Source organism: Lithobates pipiens, unplaced genomic scaffold (genome assembly GCF_037356315.1).
Source record: "Lithobates pipiens isolate NorthernLeopardFrog02 unplaced genomic scaffold, aLitPip1_a1.2 Scaffold_30, whole genome shotgun sequence".
Taxonomy (NCBI): domain Eukaryota; kingdom Metazoa; phylum Chordata; class Amphibia; order Anura; family Ranidae; genus Lithobates; species Lithobates pipiens.
In genome coordinates, this window is record NW_027507791.1 from 59,583,972 (window position 1) to 59,607,805 (window position 23,834).

Here is a 23,834-nt window from a genome sequence, read left to right on the forward strand (position 1 = left end):
GGATAGGAAGGTCTTAAATTTGTAATTGGTTTCCAATCTCTGGCAAGGGTCAACTGGGGATTAGCTGCAATTAATTGACCAGCATACAAACTGCTTTGGTCCACAATAGATCTATAGAGATCTTCCGTGAAAAACAGCGACTAAAAATCAAGTGACGTTAAATCAACTATTTCCACGTGAATTCCGGGTTGGTCAGGGAATGGGGGGAAGTACGGGTGCTACAGAAGTGGTGGGCTCCCAATTCAGATTTGCAAATGCAGTAGGAAGGGCACTATAGGCTTGACGGACCTGTGTTTGTCTTCTTCTTGGTGGCTGCAGGAGACTACTTGTGCTAGCCACCCCACTAGCTTGAACTGCACTTATGAGACTTGCCACATCACTAAGTGTTACTGCAGTGCTGGATGTATGACTAGGATGTACTAGGCCACTGGTGCTTGCCAGTTCACCAGAATGATGAGCTTCACTAGTACTGGCTCTCTGCTCCATATGAGAGCCCTGCTGTTCTTGAACCTCAACAAAAGCAGAAGAAAGGCAGGGACCATTACTCCGTCATCAGAGCTATCTATCAGGGCTCCACTGCAATCTACTGGTTCGTATTCTGAGCCAGAATTGGACAGATGGGTGACTTCCTCTTCACTCTCATCTGTCAGGCTCAGAAACATGTAGTCCTCTTCACTACCTTCGATTGGACATTTTGGTCTCTAAATTTACTGGTACAGTAGTGAGACATTCTGACCACAAAATCCGTCAGATTTTTTCCGAAACTGGTGTTGCATACACACGGTCGGACAAAGTTGTTGGAAAATCCGATCATTCAGAACGTGATGACGCTCGTTCGTTACGATGGGACTATGTTCAGGCTAGTAGCCAATAGCTTTGGTCTCGTAATTTGATCTGAGTATGCGTGGCACTTTGTCCAATTGGAATTCTCTACAAACGATCGGACAAAGTCCGATCGGATCATGTTGTCGGAAAATTTTATATCCAGCTCTCGGACATTCCGACGCAAAAAGTCAGATGGAGCCCACACACGTTCGGATTATCCGACAACACGGTCCGATCGGACATTCTCCATTGGAATTTCCAACCGTGTGTACAAGGGCTTAGCGTTCGCAGGGATCAGGCCTGACTGTGCGAATGCTACAGTTATGTGTTTTGTAAGTGAAAGTGATCGATTGATACTGTACTTGGGTGGGCTGGGCGGAGGGGCTAAATGCAGGTGCTAGCAGGTATCTGGGCTGATCCCTCTAAGGCTGCATTTTTGGGAACCCTAAACTACTGGGGACGTTAGTATAGATCTGATCAGATATTGATCTGTTCAGACACTAAACTACTAAGGGAGGTGATTGGTGCATGTGTGGATGTTAGCGCTACTGGCCCTTATCTGACTCTGCCTGGGGCGATGCAGATCCTGACTGACGCTAAAATCTAACTGATATCACCCAACGGGTGATCAGGGGGTTAAACCTTTATTTAGGAAATATACAGCGGGTGCCCTGCCGCTATAAAACAATAACTAACCAGCGTCCCCATTGACACTAATACAGTGATCACTGGTGACAGGGGGTGATCAAGGGGTTAAACCTTTTATTAGGGGGTTTGGGGGGGTGTCCCTAGACCTAAGGCCGCGTACACACGCGCGGACTGTTTGCCCAACCTTGTTCGTCAAACAGTTTCGGCAAACAGTCCGCTCAAAATTTGCATGAGCGGACTTGCCCACACACGAGCGGACTGTTTGACGAACAAGGTTGGGCAAACAGTTCGCTCAACTTTTGAAATGAACGGACTCGCCCACGTAAGGAGGAGGCAAATCCGCCCATTTCGAGCGCGTGTACAGGTAGGCGGGGCCCGCGAAGGAGACGTCGCGGGCTCCGCCGCCTGGAATGGGCTTAAAGGGGAACCCCAACGCCGAAAAAAATCGGCGTGGGGTTCCCCCAAAGTCCACACCAGACCCTTGTCCGAGCACGCTACCCGGCCGGCCAGGAAAGGGGGGCGAGCGAGCGCGCCCCCCCTCCTGAGCCGTACCAGGCCGCGTGCCCTCAACATGGGGGGGTGCCTTGGGGAAGGGGGGGCCGCGCAGCCCCCCCACCCCAAAGCACCTTGTCCCCATGTTGATGAGGACAATGGCCTCTTCCCGACAACCCTGGCCGTTGGTTGTCGGGGTCTGCGGGCGGGGGGCTTATCGGAATCCGGGAGCCCCCTTTAAGAAGGGGGCCCCCGGATACCGGCCCCCCACCCTATGTGAATGAGTATGGGGTACAATGTACCCCTACCCATTCACCTGTGCGGTCACTTATATAGTGACAATGGGGCGGGGTCACATGGTATATGTCACATGGGTTGGTCACATGGGTTGATGTCACATGGGGACTATGACATCGTAAGGGGGCGGGGTCACCATGTGACCAACCCATGTGACATATACCATGTGACCCCGCCCCATTGTCACTATATAAGTGACCGCACAGCGCGGCTCTGGCATTCCGGCCGGAGGGAGCGACGTGTCAACATCTCCTGGGGAAGAAGAAGAAGAACAAGAAGAAGAACAAGAACGGAAGGCGGCGGCGGCGGCGACGACAGAAGACCGGGCCACCGCCTGTAAAAGAGCTACAAGAAGGCGCGGTGGCCCGGCAGAAGAACCGAAGGCGGCGACAGAAGAACGGAAGGCAGCGGCGACAGAAGACCGGGCCACCGCCTGCAAAAGAGCTACAAGAAGGCGCGGTGGCCCGGCAGAAGAACCGAAGAGGGGGACAAGACCCCCGAAGTCGGGAGAAGAGGCCGGCGGCGGGGAGGAAGAAAGCCGGACTCCTCCGCTAGTAAAAGAGCTACACACACATAGCGGAGGAGTCCGGCGAGAAGACCCCCGAAGACGGAAGACCCCCGGAGCTGTGCAATAAAATATTTTTTTCCCCTGTGTTGTGTTTTTTTTTGTACTTTATTTCACAGGTGAATGGGTAGGGGTACATTGTACCCCATACTCATTCACATAGGGTGGGGGGCCGGTATCCGGGGGCCCCCTTCTTAAAGGGGGCTCCCGGATTCCGATAAGCCCCCCGCCCGCAGACCCCGACAACCAACGGCCAGGGTTGTCGGGAAGAGGCCCTTGTCCTCATCAACATGGGGACAAGGTGCTTTGGGGTGGGGGGGCCGCGCGGCCCCCCCTTCCCCAAGGCACCCCCCCATGTTGAGGGCACGCGGCCTGGTATGGCTCAGGAGGGGGGGCGCGCTCGCTCGCCCCCCTTTCCTGGCCGGCCGGGTAGCGTGCTCGGACAAGGGTCTGGTGTGGACTTTGGGGAAACCCCCACGCCGATTTTTTTCGGCGTTGGGGTTCCCCTTTAAGCCCATTCCAGGCGGCGGAGCCCGCGACGTCTCCTTCGCGGGCCCCGCCTACCTGTACACGCGCTCGAAATGGGCGGATTTGCCTCCTCCTTACGTGGGCGAGTCCGTTCATTTCAAAAGTTGAGCGAACTGTTTGCCCAACCTTGTTCGTCAAACAGTCCGCTCGTGTGTGGGCAAGTCCGCTCATGCAAATTTTGAGCGGACTGTTTGCCGAAACTGTTTGACGAACAAGGTTGGGCAAACAGTCCGCGCGTGTGTACGCGGCCTTAGGTCTAGGGACACCCCCCCAAACCCCCTAATAAAAGGTTTAACCCCCTGATCACCCCCTGTCACCAGTGATCACTGTATTAGTGTCAATGGGGACGCTGGTTAGTTATTGTTTTATAGCGGCAGGGCACCCGCTGTATATTTCCAAAATAAAGGTTTAACCCCCTGATCACCCGTTGGGTGATATCAGTTAGATTTTAGCGTCAGTCAGGATCTGCATCGCCCCAGGCAGAGTCAGATAAGGGCCAGTAGCGCTAACATCCACACATGCACCAATCACCTCCCTTAGTAGTTTAGTGTCTGAACAGATCAATATCTGATCAGATCTATACTAACGTCCCCAGTAGTTTAGGGTTCCCAAAAATGCAGCCTTAGAGGGATCAGCCCAGATACCTGCTAGCACCTGCATTTAGCCCCTTTTATATTATCACAGATAAGTGACCAAGCAGGAGATCATTTGATTGACACTGATCATGCTGAAATGGCCTAAAGACTTTGGTAAATATGGGGTTAAGATAATGGAAAGCATGCACAGACATACCATACACAGTGAGATGGTAGGTTTTCTGATCTTTACTTTTGTCAGTAAAAGTTATAGTTCCAGCATACAGTCCACTGTCCTCCAGTCTCAGCTCTCCAATCCTCAGTGATCTTCCATTATCCAGGATCTCCAGCCTTCCTTCAAATTTATCCTCAATTATTTTAAGCTCATTATTTATATAAGATGCCATTATGTAGGATTGGAAGTTCCAGTAGACACGTTGTACAGAATGTGATGAATCCACAGATGGTGACAGGAGGATGGACTCGTTTAAAAGGCCATTCACTCTGATGGGGACAACTTCTCCTGTAAAGACAAAATAGTTAGGTTTAAAGGTGACATTTTTTTTCTGATTCTTAAATGATAGATGCTAACAGTGATAACCCCCACTAATAACAATTGGAGAGTTTAAATGTAGAATATCCAACCCTAAAACATAAGTGTATGAATCGTTGTCAGCAGTGGCGTAACTAGAACCCTCAGGGCCCCGATGCAAGAAACCATGGAGGGCCCCCCAACCTCCGGACAAAGCTCTTTTCTCCAGGCCCAAAGGCATAACACCAGGGCCCGGTCACAAGTGGGTGGCTGCATATAAAGGAACCGATCTCTCCATTTCCCCCCGCTTCTTATACTCTCCCACCCACAGGCATTCAGCGGCTGCAGGAGGAAAATGGAGAGGCCAGTTCCTCGTCGGTGTTTCACAATCTTTTTCCAGTCAGGACACGCTTAAGTATACGCCTAGGGGAATGGGGCTGCACTGCAACCCCCCTGCAACTGTGTGCATTGCATGCAGTTGCAGCATAGTGATAATGCATTTAAGGGGTTAAAACAGGTGGTCAGTAGGTAACATATTGCCTCTCTACCGGCTGTCAAATACCTCTGAAAAGCGGTCTGAGCATGGATCGCTTTTTGGAGGAACAGCATTTCATAGATACATTGCATACATACATGTAAACACACATATATAAACACATAATACGCATATTTTTATATATATATATATATATATATATATGTGCACGCACAAATAATCCACTGGTGCGCAAAATTTTTAGGGGGGGGGCGCAAGCAAACTGAAAAATTCTGGAAAAAAAACATCAGTTACAGCTACTGTGCCCATCAATTGCAGGCACTGTACCATCAAATGTCACCACTGTGACCATCAAACGCTGCCCCTGTGCCCAAACTCTGCCGCTGTGCCCATCAAATGCTGCCACTGTGCACATTAAATGCTGCCACTGTGAATCCCCACCACCTGCTTGCCGTCTGCCCGGAACTTAACCTGTCTTGGTGGGGCAGCGGGTGACGACCACGAGCGGGGTCCGCCATGTGTCTCCTGCCATCCTCATCTCCCGTCCTCTCCTCCTGATAGGCATCCAATAGCTGCGCCTATCGTTTCAGCGTAATAGACCCGCACACCTGATTGGTGGGGGGCAGTTCAGTGTTAGGAAAGTGAATATTAATTCACTAACACACCTGGGTGGACTGTGAGCATCATGCATGGCGCTCACAGTTCACCTATTTTGAAGTTTGCGGCAAATTTTGCGTATTCGCGATTCGCCAAACCGGCGGACTTCTAGCGCTGTTTGCACGGCGGACATATGCGTTTACATTGTGAAAGAACTTTGACGTATGATGACACATCCATCATGGGGTACAGGACAGCCAATTGAAACATTTCAGCACATGGACAATTGGACATTTCCCCTAACTTATAAATAGACCTGATCTGGCGGCCATTTTACATTCTGTCTTTTGTCAGTGTAGGGAGAGGTTGCTGTGTGGAGCAGGGACAGACTGTAGTGACACAAATCACTAGCTATTAGGTCCACAAAAGTCCTTTTAAGGACTGGCATAGGTGTACAGCAGGGGTGTCCAAACTTTTTTCAAAGAGGGCCAGATTTGATGAAGTGAACATGCACAAGGGCCGACCATTGAACCATTAAAATTCTGTCTGCGTGTTCGTTCAAGCACTAATACACTGCCCAGCAAGAATTCTCTTGCCTCTGCTCTTTAGGGGTACCATTAATTCTTAATGGTACCCCACACATTGGAAAATGTGGGATGCTTTTGGTGCAGTTCAATTAAAAAAAAAAAAGATTGGGGACTTCTTTCCCTGCATTTTTGTGGGTAGGGAAGCCCATTGAAATGAATGGGCTTCCCTACACGCAGCCACACAGATGTGAACCAAGGACTTGTTTCACATGTCAGGTTGGAGGGGCAGTAAAACTACATGGTTAAGCTGTTTTTACCACCTCCAACTTCTCCCCCTTTAGCTGCAGAGGGAACAGCTGGGGGTGTACACATAATATGGCTGCAGCTGGAGGTATACCCAGGGTGAATAGGCCTGCACTGCAACTACCCTGCAACTGTGTGCATTGCACAGTTGTGGTATAGAGATGCTGCATTTACGGGCTTAAAACAGGTGGTGAGGAGGCAACATAATGCCTCTTTAACGCCTTTCAAATGCCTCTGAAAAGCGATCTGTGCATGGATTGCTTTGCAGAGGAGCAGCAGTCCTGGCTGCTATCACACACAAGCCCTACAAAAGCAGTTCTGATAGTACAGGAATGGGGAGGGGGGGGGGGTCTGGATTAAAAGTAACATACACACAGACACATGCAGACAAATGCATGCACAGACATACGTACAGACACACAGACATACATACAGACACACAAACATACATACATACATACATACATGAATAAAGCACTTCTAAAATGAATGTGGCTTGTAGCATAGTACATTACTTTTCCAGCTTCTTTATTCAGCCGGGTACTGCACTATAGGGGGAAGCAGAGAGCACAGCACACTTCCCTGCATTTTACTTTCACTTTTGGGGCTGAGGAGCTTCTCACAGTGCCAATGTACAGCTCGGCAGGGGATCGCTCATCTGACAGCCTTGATAGCTAGGCGGCCATTCAAAACTGGACCGCGGGCCGCGATTGGCCCGCGGGCCGGACTTTGGACATGCCTGTTGTACAGTATATAGGGTTCTGGTGCACTGCTGCTGACTGCTGTGCTGCTGAGTGCACTGCTGACGGATTCTGCAGCTGTCTTTTATCAGTGTAGGGACAGGACGCTGTGTGGAGCAGGGACAGTCAGTTTAATCACTAACTAATCACTGGTATAGGTGTACAGTATATATGGTTGTACACATATAATATACTTTCTTTCATATATAGAAAGCCTATTATACTTGACTGCTGACCGATTCTGCAGCTGTCTTTTATCAGTGTAGGGACTGAGGGACAGTCTGCAAATCATTAGCTACTAGGTCCACAAAGGTCCTTTTAAGGGCTGGTATAGGTGTACTATTTGGTGTGCAGTATACAGGGATGTAATACACGTATAAAATACTTGCACATATAGAAAGCATAGTATAGTGCATTTCCACTGTGCAGCATTGTGCCTGCTGAGCGGTTCTGCAGCGATTCTACAAAGAGTGACAAATGCAATTAAAAAAAAAGTATTATAACTGGTGTGATAGACCAGTGGCCCCCAAAAACGACAGATTGAAGTGGGATGTTATATACCTTCTTCCACATACATACTGCACTTCTCAAGAGACTTTTGTCACAGGGTCATTTAAAAAATGACAGGCAGAGGAAGAGGCAGGCCCTTCTGCAGGGGTGGTAGGGGTAGGGCAGGAGCAACAGACTTGAACCAAAGTGAAAAATTGCAGAAGGTGCGTGCGATTACGTCAAAGGACGCACCAGACTTGGTTGAGTGGCTCACTCAGCCTTACTCTTCTGCACCCTCCTCATCCTCTCGATCTGCACCCTCTTCTTCACTCTCTGCTATGTGCACCCCCAAAGACACTACCACCAACAACACCACCACCACCATATACCTTCCGCTTGAGTCACAGGAATTATTTTCCGATCCATATCAAGATATTTCCAATGCGCAGCCATTCTTGGCATTGGATCAGGAAGAGGAGGTAGCAACAACCGCCACTCAGCAGTCTGACAACAGTACCCAGATCAGCCCAAGGAGGAGGTTGGTCCCCGCTGTTGCTGCCTACTCCAAGATCTCTAATTATATCGGTGGAGAAGGTGACGTCGATGATGATGTGTCTAGTGATGTCACGTGGATGCCCACAAGAAAGGAAGAGGAGGGGAGTTCAGAGGGAGATATGGACCAGTAGATAGGGAGGAGAAGCAGGCGGAACTTAGATTGCACAGGAGGGACAAAGCAGACTGCTAATGCATCAGGAGCGAGCCATCAACCATGTACGGTTACATCTGGCGCTCCCAGGACGCCGACACATGGCTCTGCAGTGTGGGCTTTTTTTAACATGTCCACTGCTGACAATAGTATTGCCATCTACAATCCTTGCAGTCAACGCATAAGTCGCGGTAAGCCCAACACTCACCTAGGGACGACCGCTTAAGAATGCACATGAGCTGCCATCGCCGAGCCCAGTGGAAGCAATGGAACTCACAAAGCCACACTCCAGGCTCTCACCGTCCAGCCTCGTCTTATACTTCTCCTTCTCCTCTCTCCTCACAATTGTCCTCCACTCCACCTTCCATCATGCCGTCCTCACGTTTTTCTGCAAAAAGGCAGGCTTCCGTGGGCCAAATGTTCGAGCATAAAAAATGATGACGCCGGATAACCCTCTTGCCCAACGGTTGACGGCTGGCTTGTCAGAACTGATAGCCTGCCAACTACTGCCATATAAACTGGTGGACTCGGAGGCCTTTCAAAAATTTGTGGCCATTGGAACACCACAATGGAAGGTATATGGCCATGTTTAGCGGCAAGTGAATGTATCTCTGGCACACAGTGTCGGTGCCAGGATACATTTGACCACAGACACGTGGTTTAGCAAACACGGGCAGGGAAGGTATATAACTTTTACTGCCCACTGGGTGAATCTTCTGACGGCCGTCAAGCATGTAACCCGTGGCACCCGTGTAGATTTGGTTTTACCGCCATGGGTTGGTGGTAAACGCTGCTAGCGTCTCTCCGCTGCGCCGCCCAAGTTCCCCAGAACCTATTCGACATGCTAGGTGAGACGTTGCCATGCTGTGCTGCGTCTGTTATGCCTGGAAGCCAAGAGCCACACTGGCCCTGCACTCCTTTCAGCTTTGCTTTCAGAGGCAGATCAGTGGCTAACACTGCTCAATTTGACAGTTGGTAAAGTGGTGTGTGACAACGGTGTCAATCTGCTTAACGCATTGAAACAGGGCAAAATTACACATGTGCCATGCATGGCACACGTCTTAAACTTGGTCATGCAGTGATTTGTTGTCCAATACCCTGGGGTCCAGGACATCTTGCGGCAGGCAAGGAAAATCTCGGCCCATTTCAGAAGATCTTACACGGCCATGGCTCGCCGATATTCAGCGGTGACACAATCTGCCGGTCAGATGTCTTATTTGCGATTGCCCGACACGATGGAACTCAACCTTCTATATGCTTGATAGGCTGCTCCAGCAGAAACGTGCATTTATCGACTACCTGTACGAACTCTGCGGCAGAACAGGTTCTGGGGAGCTTGTTTTTTTTTCACCGTGCCAGTGGCTGCTCATGCGCGACGCATATAGACTTCTGCGGCCATTTGATGAGATCACCAAACTGGTCAGTCGCAGCCATCAGTGACATGGTACCTTATGCCTTCTTTATGGAGCGTGAATTGTGTTGTGTCATTGATGCACACATACATGCATACATACACATACATATATGAACACACACACACACACATGCATGCACTCACACATACATGCGCGCACACACACACGCATCCACACATACACGCATCCACACACACACATGCATGCACACCCACACACACACACACACATGCATGCACAAGTAGATAGTCATAAAAAACGGCAGTGCTTTACCTTGGCTCTTCCTGTCGGGTAAGGGAACTGTAGGGGGAGACAAAGAGCACAAAATGTGCTTTCACTAAAGGCTAATGTGAGGAGCTCCCCGCACACTGTGCTGATTCCAGTTCGGCTGATGATCGGGAACTCCTCTCCACCTCCCCCCTATCGAAGAGTACAGGGGGCCCTCAAGGGCCCCCTGCAGCAAGGGGTCCGGTCGCCATGGCGATCTCGACGACCCCTATAATTCCACCACTGGTTGTCAGGTTTTTATTGCTGATTGTGACCCTTTTGGGATTTCTCTTCATTTCCTGTCCTAGAACTAAAAGCCTAAGGCCGCGTACACACGGGCGGATTATCTGCCCAACTAAGTTCGTCAGACAATCCGACAGACAGTCCGTCCAACTTTTGAATGAACGGACTTGACCATACACGATGAACAGACAGTCCGCTGAAAGCTTGCGCGATGACGTGTACAGCACGTACAACGGGACTAGAAATACGACGTCCAATACACTGCAATGCAACCTTCGCCGTGTAAATCCTTTCTGATCATGCGCCATACTTAGTCCGTCCAACTTCCCTACTCACGAGCGGACTGTCCGCTGAAACCAAGTTTGGACAGACAAAATTACGGAAATTCCGAAAGACTTAGTCCGTCAGACTGTCCGCTGAAAAAGTCCGCTGAAGCCCACACACGAGCGGATTGTCCGCTGAAACACGGTTCAGCGGACTAAGTTGGACGGACAATCCTCTCGTGTGTACGCGGCCTAAGTAGGACAAAATTTCAATGTAAATTCTAGGTCACCCCAGAAGCACAGTTTGTAGGGGGATAGGCAGGTTATGGTGACAGGACGGTCCTCACGCTCCCCCCCCCCCCATGTTTCCCTCCTCGTTGGGCACCAAGCAAGTATCACATGAGAGGCCTACCTCAGAGTGGGTTTTTCTTTGCTACGCCATGCACTTTGTACTGGATCAATGTCATACACATGGTGTACGTGAGCCACACTCATGACCCAGACAGATGACTCAACATGAATGAACTAGTAAACTCTTGATGTATTACCACAGTTACTTGTGCATTTAGGAGGGACATGAAAAATTGATGCATGGAAAAACAGATGCTTGTTACCCTAACAGATACAAATCCCTAAGTCAATTTAATGAAAAAGCGTACATTGGACCACAATCCATGGACAAGGCACCAGTGCACCACACTAAATTATCTTAAAAATATACAATCTTTATTAATGCACACTTAAAAGTCTCTATTATATATTTGTATGATAGGCTGCTGGCAAAAAACTTGTTATATTTGGTAACCTCTTGCTTGTATTTCACTTTGTCATACCTGAACTGTGGAGTATTTGTGCCGGTTACTTGCACTGCACCCCTTTAGTGACTTCAAACCAGCTAAAGGCAAAGTTTCAAAAGCTTTACTTAAAGAATAAATTAACATAACCACAATGACAATAGACAGTCCAAGATAGGGAGTCAACCAAGGTTTTGTTCGCACCAAAAAAAGTGTCAAAAGTGCTAATTTTAAAGGCTTATATGCAAGTTATTGTCATAAAAAGTGTTTGGGAACCCGAGCCCTGCCCCAGGGGACATGTATCAATGCAAAAAAAGATTTTGTTTTTTCAGGAGCCATGATCTTAATAATGCTTAAAGTGAAACAATAAAAATTTAAATACCGTGCCTGGGGGTGTCCTTAGTATACCTTTAAAGTAGCACATCTTTCCCATGTTTAGAACAGTACCACAGCAAAATGACATTTCTAAAAGGAAAAAATGTCATTTAAAACTGCTCACGGCTGGAATGGTCGGATCCTGACAATACAGATAAAAATCATAGAAAAAAAGGCACTGGCTCCCCTCCCCAGTCCATTACCAGGCCCTTTGGGTCTGGTATGAATATAAAGGGGAACCCCGCATCAAAAAATAAAATAAAAAATTATGCTGGGGTCCCCCCAAAATCCACACCAAGCCCTTCTGGTCTGGATATTAAAGGGAACCCCAAGTCCAAAAGAAATGTCATAGGGGTCCCCCCAAAATCCATACCAGACCCTTATCTGAGCACACAACCTGGCAGGCCGCAGGAAAAGGTGGGGGGGACGAGAAAGCGCCTGAACTGTACCAGGCCACATGCCCTCAACATGTTGATGGAGACAAGGGCCTCCTTCCCACAACCCTTGCCCGGTGGTTGTGGGGGTCTGTGTTCTCCGCGTTGTCCATTCATCTTTAATCACGGCATCCGACGGACTGAAAAAATTATTTTTGGTGCAGAGTTCACCTTAATATCCATACCAGACCCAAAGGGCCTGGTAATGGACTAGGGGGGAGACCCATGCTGTTTTTTTCAATGATTTTTATCTATATTGCCAGGGTTCGGCAATACATTACAGCCACAAGCAGTTTTAAATGACAGTTTTTCCTTTACAAATGTAATTTTGCTGCTCTCATTCATAAAATTATGTATGGCTGCCATGTAAGCAGCCTTACATAGTGTGGGGCATGGACTCAGCCCCCTGAGCCATGATTGGCCAAAGGCATCCAGATGCATGCTTTAGCCAATTAGCAGCCATCAATGCACTGCGATCTCCCATTATGGCGCGCTCTGCGGGTGCTCAAATTTCCCGCGAACGCCCCATAATGTTCGGTTTTTGGCTAACAGGCGAACATCGGGCTCATCCCTAATACCTACATAGGAAGGAGTCCATTCTTGACAGAATCCAGGAATTGGCATCTTCAGGTAGGACTGCAAATTCAAGTAATGCACCTACATCTTGCCGGCTGTCTGTGTCTTTCCTCCCATACAGACTGTGTGTGTGTGTGACTTCTCTTCCGCCTCTCTGGATCTGGGCCCCCTGTCTCTTTTATAGCACACAGGACCGGAGGGTTGGCCCCAAGAAAAACCTGCCAAGACAGAAAATCCAGGAATACAATTATCCCTTAACTCCCACTAGGGCAGCAGTGCAGTAACCTTTGCCTACCTATAAGTTAACTCTCTGCAACCCATGGGCATATGCGATCAGAGGGGGTGTGCTGTGAGTGCCACTATAATTCTCTTTCACTGTACTAGCTCTGCCATTAGAGTGTCTGTATATATATTGTGTGTATATATATATCTATATATAGATATATATATATATATATATATATATAATATATATGAACTGTTTAACTCATTACAATGTGTTTTGGCTCCAAGTTATTTTGGTGTTAGGCTTCTGGTCCAATGGCTATAAAAAAGATTCTCTACCCCAGTCTATGCTACCACAAGCAGTGCACAGACACATCTTCTGCACTGAAATGTCACAGGACTGTGCTGAAATGATTAGGTGCTGAAACTTTGGTTTAGAACATAATCCTTTGGCTTTTGCTTCTACTTGTTATTAGATGTGTACATCTACATATGTTCTAGACATGTGCGGTTCGTTACGTTCCAAATAAAAATAGTACTGCATTGAAACAAATCCGAAATGATGAAAAAAAAAAAAAAACTGATGAAATTCTAATTCAAATAGTTTTTGAATTGTTTTCGAATACTTTTCGAATTCAAAAAGTTTTCAAATCCAAATTCAAAAAGTTTTTGAATAGTTTTCGAATTTGAATAGTTTTCCAATTTCCAAAAATAATTAAATAGAATAGAATTTTTTTTTCTATTTTATTCCTTTAATTTCTAATCTATTTTATTATTTTTGGAAATTAGAAAACTATTCAAATTTGAAAACTTTTCGAATTCAAAAACGATTCTAAAACTTTTCGAATTCGATTCAAATTTTTTTTGCATCGATTCAAAAACGAATAAACAAAACGAATCCCAAAAATGAATTAAAACAAATGAAACTAATTTACCTAAATGAATTTATGTTAATAACGAATCGAAATGAAACAAAACAATTTTTTTCATTCTGCACATGTCTAATATGTTCTAATTTTTATAGAAATTATAAAATTTCATCTCTACCAGTGTGCCCCAATCACAGCACCTAAACAAACCCTGTTCCCCATCAAAGCGCCATCATTGTACCCTCCTGCTAACTCCATGCTAACTCCATGAACACTACCCCTTCAAATCTCCACCATATAATCACCTAATCACAGCTCCATGTCCACAGTACTAAACCCCACTTTCTTACAATTTGTAGGCTAATTCCAGGAACATATACAGCAAATGCAGCCTCGAACTGATGCCATGCTCCAAGCCAACATAAGGCAGGGACATTTTACTAAGTGGTTGACCTGACCACCCTTTGCAAATCTAAACTCTCTATAGCTGTGAGAACAAAGCAATCATTACTAATACTTAAGACCTCTTTCACACTGAGGAGTTTTGCAGGCGATATAGCATTAAAAATAGCGCCTGCACACTCTTTGATAGCTCGGGACAGGGCGTGCAATCACCATTACTTCCTGGCCACCAAAGCGGCAAACATCTGGCGTGGATCCTTCACCCTAGACCGCCCCGACACTCAATCCCTTTTATCACCCAACCAAGAAATGTCCAGGCCCGGACGGGTACCCCTCCCGTTTCTACAAAACCTTTGCCCTGCAATTAGCGCCACTTATCACTAAAGCTTTCAGCGCCATTGACAACTCTCACCTTCCCTCTAGAGACTTACTATACGCTAATATCTCTATAATACCTAAACCGGGCAAAGACCCATCTCAATGTAGCAGCTATCGGCCAATATCTTTGCTCAAAATAGACCTCAAGCTGTTCGCCAAGGTGTTGATCAATCACCTATCTCCCTTACTCCCACGAGTGATCCGTAATGACCAAGTGGGGTTCGTCCCTGGCTGCGAGGCGAGGGACAATACCACAAAAAAGATCCACCTCATCTCTTTTATCCAGCGCAAAGACTTGCCTACCTTTTGTCCTTCGACGCCGAAAAGGTGTTCGATAGGATTAACTGATGCTTTATACAGCTTTCACTAAAACAGCTTGGGTTTGGAAACACCTTTGTCTCTATGCAAATACACACAACCTTCAGCCTCGGTCTTGGTGAATGGCACTGCCTCAGAGCCGTTCGACATTTCGAATGGCACCTGGCAGGGCTGTCCCCTTTCCCCTCTCCTATTCGTCATAGTTATAGAGCACCTGGCCTGTGCCATCCGTCAAAACGCATCCATCCTGGGTATCTGGGACAAACCTAGCCGGGACAGAGGCTTTTGGAGAGGACTGAATGCTAGCCTCTTACCTTGCGATTATGGGCCCTGGCATTTTGGGGAACGGTGCTCTTTGTGAGCTGTATGCCTGGATACCCTGGAGGTGGTGTTACTTTAGATTCAGGTCCATGTCCCCCAAGACACACAGACTCTGGGAAACCCTGTATATGCCCAAAGACTATTCTTGGTTGTTAATTCTGAACAATACATACACCTGTAATCCTTGGAAGAGCTGATCACATTGATCTGCGGAGATGGACTGCCTGGTCACCTAGCCTACCTTAATTGTTGTGTTAATTAACATGTTAATTATGTAATTGTCTTTTAAGTTGTTGCTATAGGGGAGGGGGAAGTATCCATGAGCAGCCCTACCTCATTATCTAACCCCTTGTGTTAAAACTGTATAAAAAGGCTGTATTCTATCCAATAAAGCATTCAAGATTTTACAAGCTATTTTCGGCTAGACTTGTATTCAATTAGATACACTGATGGAAGCACTCAAGCGGAGTGTGGGATAGGATCCAAACACTCTCCTCCCATCATAAGCTGTCCCTTCATGCCGATGACCTCCTGGTTTACATGCAACACCCCCATACCTCCCTACCGTCCCTTCTAGAAGAATTCCGCTGCTTTGGCTCCTTTAGTCATTTTAAACGTAACATATATAAAACAGAAGCCCTTAATATCTCCCTCCCTCCCCCCTTCACAATGACCTCACTACGATCAAACTTCTGCCTTCAATGGCAGGCAAAGGGTATATCTCATCTAGGGGGTTACTATTCCCTCCAACTTTTCCAACCTATTTACCCTAAATTATTGTTTTTCAAAATTTAACTTTACCCAAGCTACAGTTTGGTTTGGGTCTATTTGCCTACATTTGACTTCTGTGTTAGTCTGACTGGGCTGTGAGATGTTCAGCCTGGCCACAGGGGGGGCGCTGTCTATGGTGGCAGGCGTGGAACTATGGTCTGGTTGGGCATTTAATTTACTCTCTCTCTGAGTCATGTCAGTGGGAGTGGCCCTCTCGCTGTGCCCTCTGGGGATTGAGGCCAATTTGCTACATATTTTTGGTCAAAAAAAAAATCCCAATACGGGTATTTTGATTTAGGGAAAAGTTATAGCGTCTACAGACTATGGGATATTTTTTTATTTTATTTATTTATTTTTTTACTTGTAATGAGGGCAATCAGCAACTTATAGCTGGACAGCGATATTGTGGCGAACAATTTGGACACCTAACTGACACTTTTAGGAGACCAGTGACATACAGTGATCAGTGCTAAAAATATGCTCTGCCACAGAACTAATGACACTGTCTGGGAAGAGGTTAAACATCAGGGCCAATCAAAGGGTTAACCTTGTGCCTAGCTCATGATTGTGCACTGTGGGGGAGGTGCTTTTACTAGGGGAAAGCATGGATCCATAATTTGCTTTACAGGAACACAGGATCTTTGCCTTCTGTATTGACAGAACAGCGAGGTGCCTTGTTTACAGTGGGGCAAAATAATATTTAGTCAGCAACCAATTGTGCAAGTTCTCCCACTTAAAAAGATGAGAGAGGCCTGTAATTGTCATCATAGGTATACCTCAATTATGAGAGACAAAATGTGGAAACAAATCCAGACAATCACATTGTCTGTCTGATTTTTTTTAAAGAATTTATTTGCAAATTATTGTGGAAAATAAGTATTTGGTCTCCTACAAACAAGTAAGATTTCTGGCTCTCTCAGACCTGTATTTTCTTCTTTAAGAGGCTCCTCTGTCCTCCACTCCTTACCTGTATTAATGGCATCTGTTTGAACTTGTTATCAGTATAAAAGACACCGGTCCACAACCTCAAACAGTCACACTCCAAACTCCACTATGGTGAAGACCAAAGAGCTGTCGAAGGACACCAGAAACAAAATTGTAGACCCACACCAGGCTGGGAAGACTGAATCTGCAACAGGCAAGCGGCTTTGTGTGAAAAAATCAACTGTGGGAGCAATAATTAGAAAATGGAAGACATAAAAGACCACTGATAATCTCCCTCAATCTGGGGGGCTCCGCGTAAGATCTCACTCCGTGAGGTCAAAATGAACACAAGAACGGTGAGCAAAAATACCAGAACCACACGGGGGGACCTAGTGAATGACCTGCAGAGAGCTAGAACCAACGTAACAAAGGCTACCATCAATAACACACTATGCTGCCAGGGACTCAGATCCTGCAGTGCCAGACGTGTTCCCTTGCTTAAGCCAGTATATGTCCGGGCCCATCTGAGGTTTGCTTAGAGCATTTGGATGATCCAGAAGAGGACTGGGAGAATGTCATATGGTCAGATGAAACCAAAGTAGAACTGTTTGATAGAAACGCAACTCGTCGTGTTTAGAGGAGAGAGAATGCTCAGTTGCAACCAAAGAACACCATACCTACTGTGAAGCATGGGGGTGGCAACATCATGCTTTGGGGCTGTTTCTCTGCAAAGGGAGCAGGACGACTGATCTCTGTACATGAAAGAATGAATGGGGCCATGTATTGTAAGATTTTGATTGCAAACCTCCTCCCATCAGCAAGGACATTGAATATTAAACGTGGCTGGGTCTTTCAGCATGACAATGATCCCAAACACACCACCCGGGCAATGAAGGAGTGGCTTTGTAAGAAGCAATTCAATGTCCTGGAGTGGCCTAGCCAGTCTCCAGATCTCAACCCCATAGAAAACCTTTGGAGAGAGTTGAAAGTCCGTGTTGCCCAGCGACAGCCCCAAAACATCACTGTTCTAGAGGAGATCTGGATGGAGGAATGGGCCAACATACCAGCAACACTGTGTGACAACCTTGTGAAGACTTACAGCAAATGTTTGACCTCTGTCATTGCCAACAAAGGATATATAACAAAGTATTGAGATGAACTTTTGATATTGAGCAAATATTTATTTTTCACTATAATTAGCAAATAAACTCTTTAAAAAATCAGACAATGTGATTATCTGGATTTGTTTCCACATTTTGTCTCTCATAGTTGAGGTACCTAGGATTACAATTACAGGCCTCTCTCATCTTTTTAAGTGGGAAAACTTGCACAATTGGTGGCTGACTAAATACTTTTTTGTCCCACTGTACATAGACAGATTGCAGTTCTGGCTCTCTCCTTAATGATTGGCGGGTGCCAGTGGACAGGGAGTCCGGGGTATAATCACAGCTGGAGCGGTCACCGGTGGCATTTAATTTAATTTGTGTATGGCTTTGCATGACCAGGCACATGCCATTTAAACCTACACAGTGCTAAATAGCAAAAACTGCCCTGGTCATGAAGGGGGCAAAACCTTCCGGAGGTCAAGTGGTTAAACATTCGAAAACTTATTTTTTCACATTTTTGTCCCCCTTTTCATCTTATTACAAAAACTAGTTGGGTACTAATTAAAACAGTGTGCTAATTATAAGCACAGCCATCTCTCTAAAAAAATAGGAAAATTATTTTGCTATTCAAAATAGTCACAAACTTATTATGACTATAACTGATCCACAAGGAAATACTTTTCAATGACCCCAGATCCAGGATGTTTATCCAGGATACCGCACACAACAAACACCAGCTAATGTGAACTAACTAAGCAAACGTAGAAAAACTTCCATCAGCAGAACTGCAACTATGTGAGTTCAGTGGTTTTGTAGCATAGAATTTCCTTAAATCTTTCATGCTCAGAGGTCATTGATGCTTAGATTTCTAGGTAATGAATCAAAAAGTATACCAAGGCTCCATCACAGGATGGTACTGGGGGGGTCTTAAAGATAGGGCAGTGCCACGTCCCATAAAGCAGTTTTAGATCAAAAAGCACATGAAGAAAAAATGGACTTTATTAGGCGCCAATTATAAAAATAACATAATCGTTTATTAAACACAAAATACAAAAGGGAATTTTCATTAAAATGTTATTTTGCACAGTCAATACATGCAAAACTATGTTGTTGCTTTTTATCTCTAAAACAGCAGAAAAATTATACCAAACATCATGTTAATCCTGCAACAGTGTATGGTATGCAGTAACACGCTTGCTCTACATGTTTCGCAAATGAAAGCTTCATCTAGAGGGGGAGAGACATATAAGCATATACGAATACAAGAAACAGTACATAATCTAACATGGTGCATTGGTAGAGTGTTCCACATTTCTTGGCAGAATTAATCCAAAAGGTAGACACACAGCGGATACCCATAAGTAACATGCAACAGGCAATTTGAGGTTGAGCGTGGGGGTGTGCCAGTTAGAAAACCATGAAAAACAGAAAAAGTAGATTTTTGTAGAGGGAAGCAAGGATAGGTATCCCAAAGTCAAAGTGTCCATTATTCAAGAGAACGTAAAAATAACAGGTTTAGAAAGAACCAGTTCCTGCACAGAAACAGATAAGAGGGAATAGCACATAGTATTATTGGCCAAAAGCCTACCTCCACACATAGACCATACAGGGACTATCTCATAGGTAACCAGGTAATAGGTAATATTGGTAACATGGTAAAAAGCATAAACAGACCACAAAGTGACCTAAAGCACAGAGACATATGATAACAAGCGATTAGTATATAGTAACTAGTACTAATAATAAAAAGATAAAGGGACATAGAGGTGTTTAACACTTAGCTACTCTCACCTGTTAAATAACACTGAGGCCGCGTACACACGGGCGGACTGTTCGCCCAACTTAGTTTGTCAAACAATCCGACAAACAGTCCGCTCCAAATTTGCATGAGCGGACTTGACCACACACGATGAACGAACAGTCCGCTGAAAGCGTGCGCGATGACGTGAACGGCACGTACGACGGGACGAGAAATTCGACGTCCAATACACTGCAATGCAACCTTCGCCGTGTAAATCCTTTCTGAGCATGCGCAAAACTTAGTTTGTCGAACAAGCCTACACACGAGCGGACTGTCCGCTGAAACCAAGTTTCAGCGGACTGTCTTACGGAAATTCCGAAAAACTTTGTTCGTCAGACTGTCCGCTGAAACTGTCCGCTGAAGCCCACACACGAGCGGACTGTCCGCTGAAACACTGTTCAGCGGACAAAGTTGGGCGAACAGTCCGCCCGTGTGTACGCGGCCTAAGAGGAATGAATCAAAGCCATCTGATATTTTAGTTAAAGTAAGGAGACAGGCGGTGTATTGGGCTCCTGATAATTGGCCCAAACACACAGTTTCCTATCTGAAAGCAATAAAGCTGAAAGGAAACATATCCAGTGACTAGATCTGAAAGGTAAACAAACAAAGATATTGTAGCAGTCTAGGAATTAAAGCGGGAGTCCGCCGGGAGTGCGTGTTTTTTTTTTTTTTTTTAAAGCCAGCAGCTACAAATACTGCAGCTGCTGACTTTTAAAATAGTGACACTTACCTGTCCAGTGCGCCCGCGATGTCGGCACCCGAAGCCGATCTCTCGATCGTCTCTCGGGTGCTGCCGCCGCCATCTTGGGTATGGGAATCAGGAAGTGGAGCCTTTTGGCTTCATTTCCCGGTTCCCTACTGCGCATGCGCGAGTCGTGCTGCGCAATGAGGATGGACCTGTGTGTGGACCTGGGATCTGTGTGTTTCCCAGCAGGCAGCGGGGGACTTTCGGAAAGGGGCGTAATCTACGCCCCTTTCCGCAGAGATCTATCCAGGAAGTGGGTGCAGATACCTGCACTGTACAGGTACCTGCACCCCCCTCCCCCCTGAAAGGTGCCAATTGTGGCGCTGGAGGGGGAGAGGATTCCAATGAGCGGAAGGTCCACTTTAGGGTGGACCTCCGCTTTAATAAGAACAAGTCCAAGAAGCAACAAAGTAGCTAAGGTAGTCCTCATAGTAAAATGAAGGAGATACACACCTTGATCTGCAGAAAATTTGTAAGCAAGTGGAACAGACAGCAACAAACCAACCGACTGCCTGTGGAGGATGCCATAGTATAGCCCCAGACAGGTGTGCAGCTAATTGTCACATCACCTGACACGGCCAGCACAAAGGTGCACACCCACAAAGGCATGCGCGCAAGAGCGGCCTGTAGCGCACAACAAGCTGCCCACGTCTGAGGCGCATGCGCGTTCGCTAAGTGGAGCGCTCCATTTGGCGCACATGCGTGCGCCTCACGCGTGTGTGCCTTGTTATGCACATGCACGTGCGCCAGTATATATATAGCAAAAGGGAGTACCAGAATCGTAGTCAAGCCAGACCAGGGTCATAAACAGGAGATCAGAAGATGGGGGCCAGGAGTAAACAGACAGGGAACAAGATGGAATGGATCAGGCTGCAGGGCAAGTATCCAGGGATACAGGAACAGATACAAACAGGTTCAGGATACAGGAATCAGGGTTCAGGGTCACAGATAAACAGGCCGCAGTTCAGGGCACAAGGACAATACCAGGGCAAGGTGTGTGTGCACTTGCCTGGTATTTATACTCATCTCAATCAGACTCAGATAATGCTGATTGCAGGAGATGATGTCGGCCCCAGAGTGCCAGAAACCACCCGCTGGTGGACGCCAGTACTGCGGCCCAAAGATCACATAATACTACCAAAAGGGGAACCTCCCCTGGCAGTTCCAGACTGCCAGGAGACACCTGCTGGTGGACTATAGTACTCCACGCTAAATATCAGGCAGTGTCATCAGCTGATGGAACCTTCCCTGACACATACTCCTGGCAAGCCTGACTATCCAATTCCTTTAGCCTCTCAAATCAGAGGTCCTGCAACCCTACTGAAATTAATATTGGTACCATAGCACTTTTTTTCATTTATTTAGTTAATACTTCACTCAGAAGGCTCTCTCCAGGGACTTTATAGCCCTTTCTCATTTGCTTACTCTCCATTCTTTGCTAAATTCAGGGGGAGTTTCTCTCAACATACAATAAAAAAAGCCTAGCTTCTAAATCTTTAACCCTTTATTAAACAGACTATGCTCAAATCTAGCTTACAACTGATAAGGAGATCTGCCAGCACAGCACAGACAGGGTTATTCATGACAAACTCAGCCCCCTCATAAACAAATCTAAATGAGAAAATGTAACAAATATAGTCATGTTATCCAGATTCAAAGTTATATTAAAGGCTATTTTTGGGGTTAAAAAAAGGTGTTACACCTGCCTGCTCTACACAGAGTGGTCCCTTACCTCTTTTTTGGTGGTGCCCCACCAGCGCTGTCCACTCCTTCTTCTAGTGCCCCCTCAGCAAGCCAGGTTCTAAGGGGGCAACCATGTAGGTGCATGTGTGCTTCCATAGATACATACAGCGCAGGTGAGGCATGCCCCGGCTTCCTCCTCACAGAAGTTTGACTGACAGCAGCAGAAGCCTATGGTTCCCACTGTTCTCAGTGTCTCCTGTGAGACCAGGAATAGAGGAGAGCAGTACTGCAGCCAGGATGGCACTGGAGCAGTGAGAGGAGTCAGGTAAGTGTTTAGGGGTTGTGTAGGGGGGGGGACGAGGGTAGGATAGGTAGTGGGTAGGGATGAGCCGAACACCCCCCGGTTCGGTTCGCACCAGAACTTGCGAACGACCCCCGCGTTCGGTACGAACGTTAGAACCCCATTGAAGTCTATGGGACTCGAACGTTCGAATTGGAAAGTGCTAATTTTAACGGCTAATATGCAAGATAGTGTCCTAAAAAGGGTTTGGCGACCTGCCTCCTGCCTCAGGGGACATGGGTCACTGCAAAAAAAAGTTTTAAAAACTACCGTTTTGGCGGGAGCACTGATTTTAATGACGATTAAAGTGAAAAAAAAAAGTGAAATATTCCTTTAAATATGGTGCCTGGGGGGTGTCTGTAGTATGCCTGTGAAGTGCCACGTGTTTCCCGTGTTTAGAACAGTCCCTGCACAAAATGACATTAAACGGAAATAACACCATTTAAAACTGCTTGCGGTTTTAATGTTATATCTGGTTCCTGCAATATGGTTGAAAATCATTGAGAAACATGGCATGGGTAGCCCTCCCTGCCCATTACCAGCCTATTTGGGTCTTGTACGCATATTAAGGGGAACCCCGTACCCATATTAAAAAAAGGAAATGCGTGTGGCCCCCAGGCCCTATATACTCAGAACAGCAGTATACAGGCGGTGCAAACAAGACAGGGACTGTGTAGGTTTGTTGTGTTAAGTTGAATCTGTTTGTCATTTTCAACCGGTACATTTTTAAAGTGTAGCTCCAGTCAAAAAAACTATCTTTAAGCTTTTTGGAAAACATAGGGAAGGGTTATCACCCCTGTATAATTTGTTTTGTCGTCCATTTTTTTTCATCTCACTTGCTGCTGTCTCCTTGCGTTTGCAAGTAGGAGATGTTTGTAAGTTGGATGTTTGAAAGTAGGGGCCTGCCCTATATTATAGCGGTATGTACTGGGTACAGAGCACGCAGACAGCACGCACTATATCCTAACACTACTGACTGCAAGCTCTATTATTAACCACTTGTTAGCCCAATGTTTGCATAAAGTGAAAGATGAAGTTATGCTGAGTAAATAGATATCAAACATGTCACTCTTCAAAATTGCACATGCCCGTGGAATGGCGCCAAACGTCGCTACTTAAAAAATCCCCATAGGCGACGCTTTAAATATTTTTTTACTGGTTACATGTTTTGAGTTGCAGAGGAGGTCTAGGACTAGAATTATTGCTCTCGCTCTAACATTCTCGGCGATACCTCACATGTGTGGCACATGCGAGCACATGGGGA

At 46.4% G+C, this 23,834-nt stretch overlaps 1 protein-coding gene across 3 annotated transcripts in view; it reads right to left on the bottom strand.

The window, feature by feature from the left end:
* LOC143942893 (SLAM family member 9-like) overlaps positions 1-23,834 on the bottom strand; it is a 110,996-nt gene that overhangs the window by 55,032 nt on the left and 32,130 nt on the right. For 2 of the 3 annotated variants that reach the window (XM_077464303.1, XM_077464302.1), the window contains exon 2: positions 4,148-4,453. In XM_077464303.1, the coding sequence (XP_077320429.1) occupies positions 4,148-4,453 (306 nt within the window). Of the gene's footprint in view, positions 1-4,147; positions 4,454-12,693; positions 12,906-23,834 lie in introns of all 3 variants that reach the window. The other variant, XM_077464304.1, reaches the window with a different exon arrangement.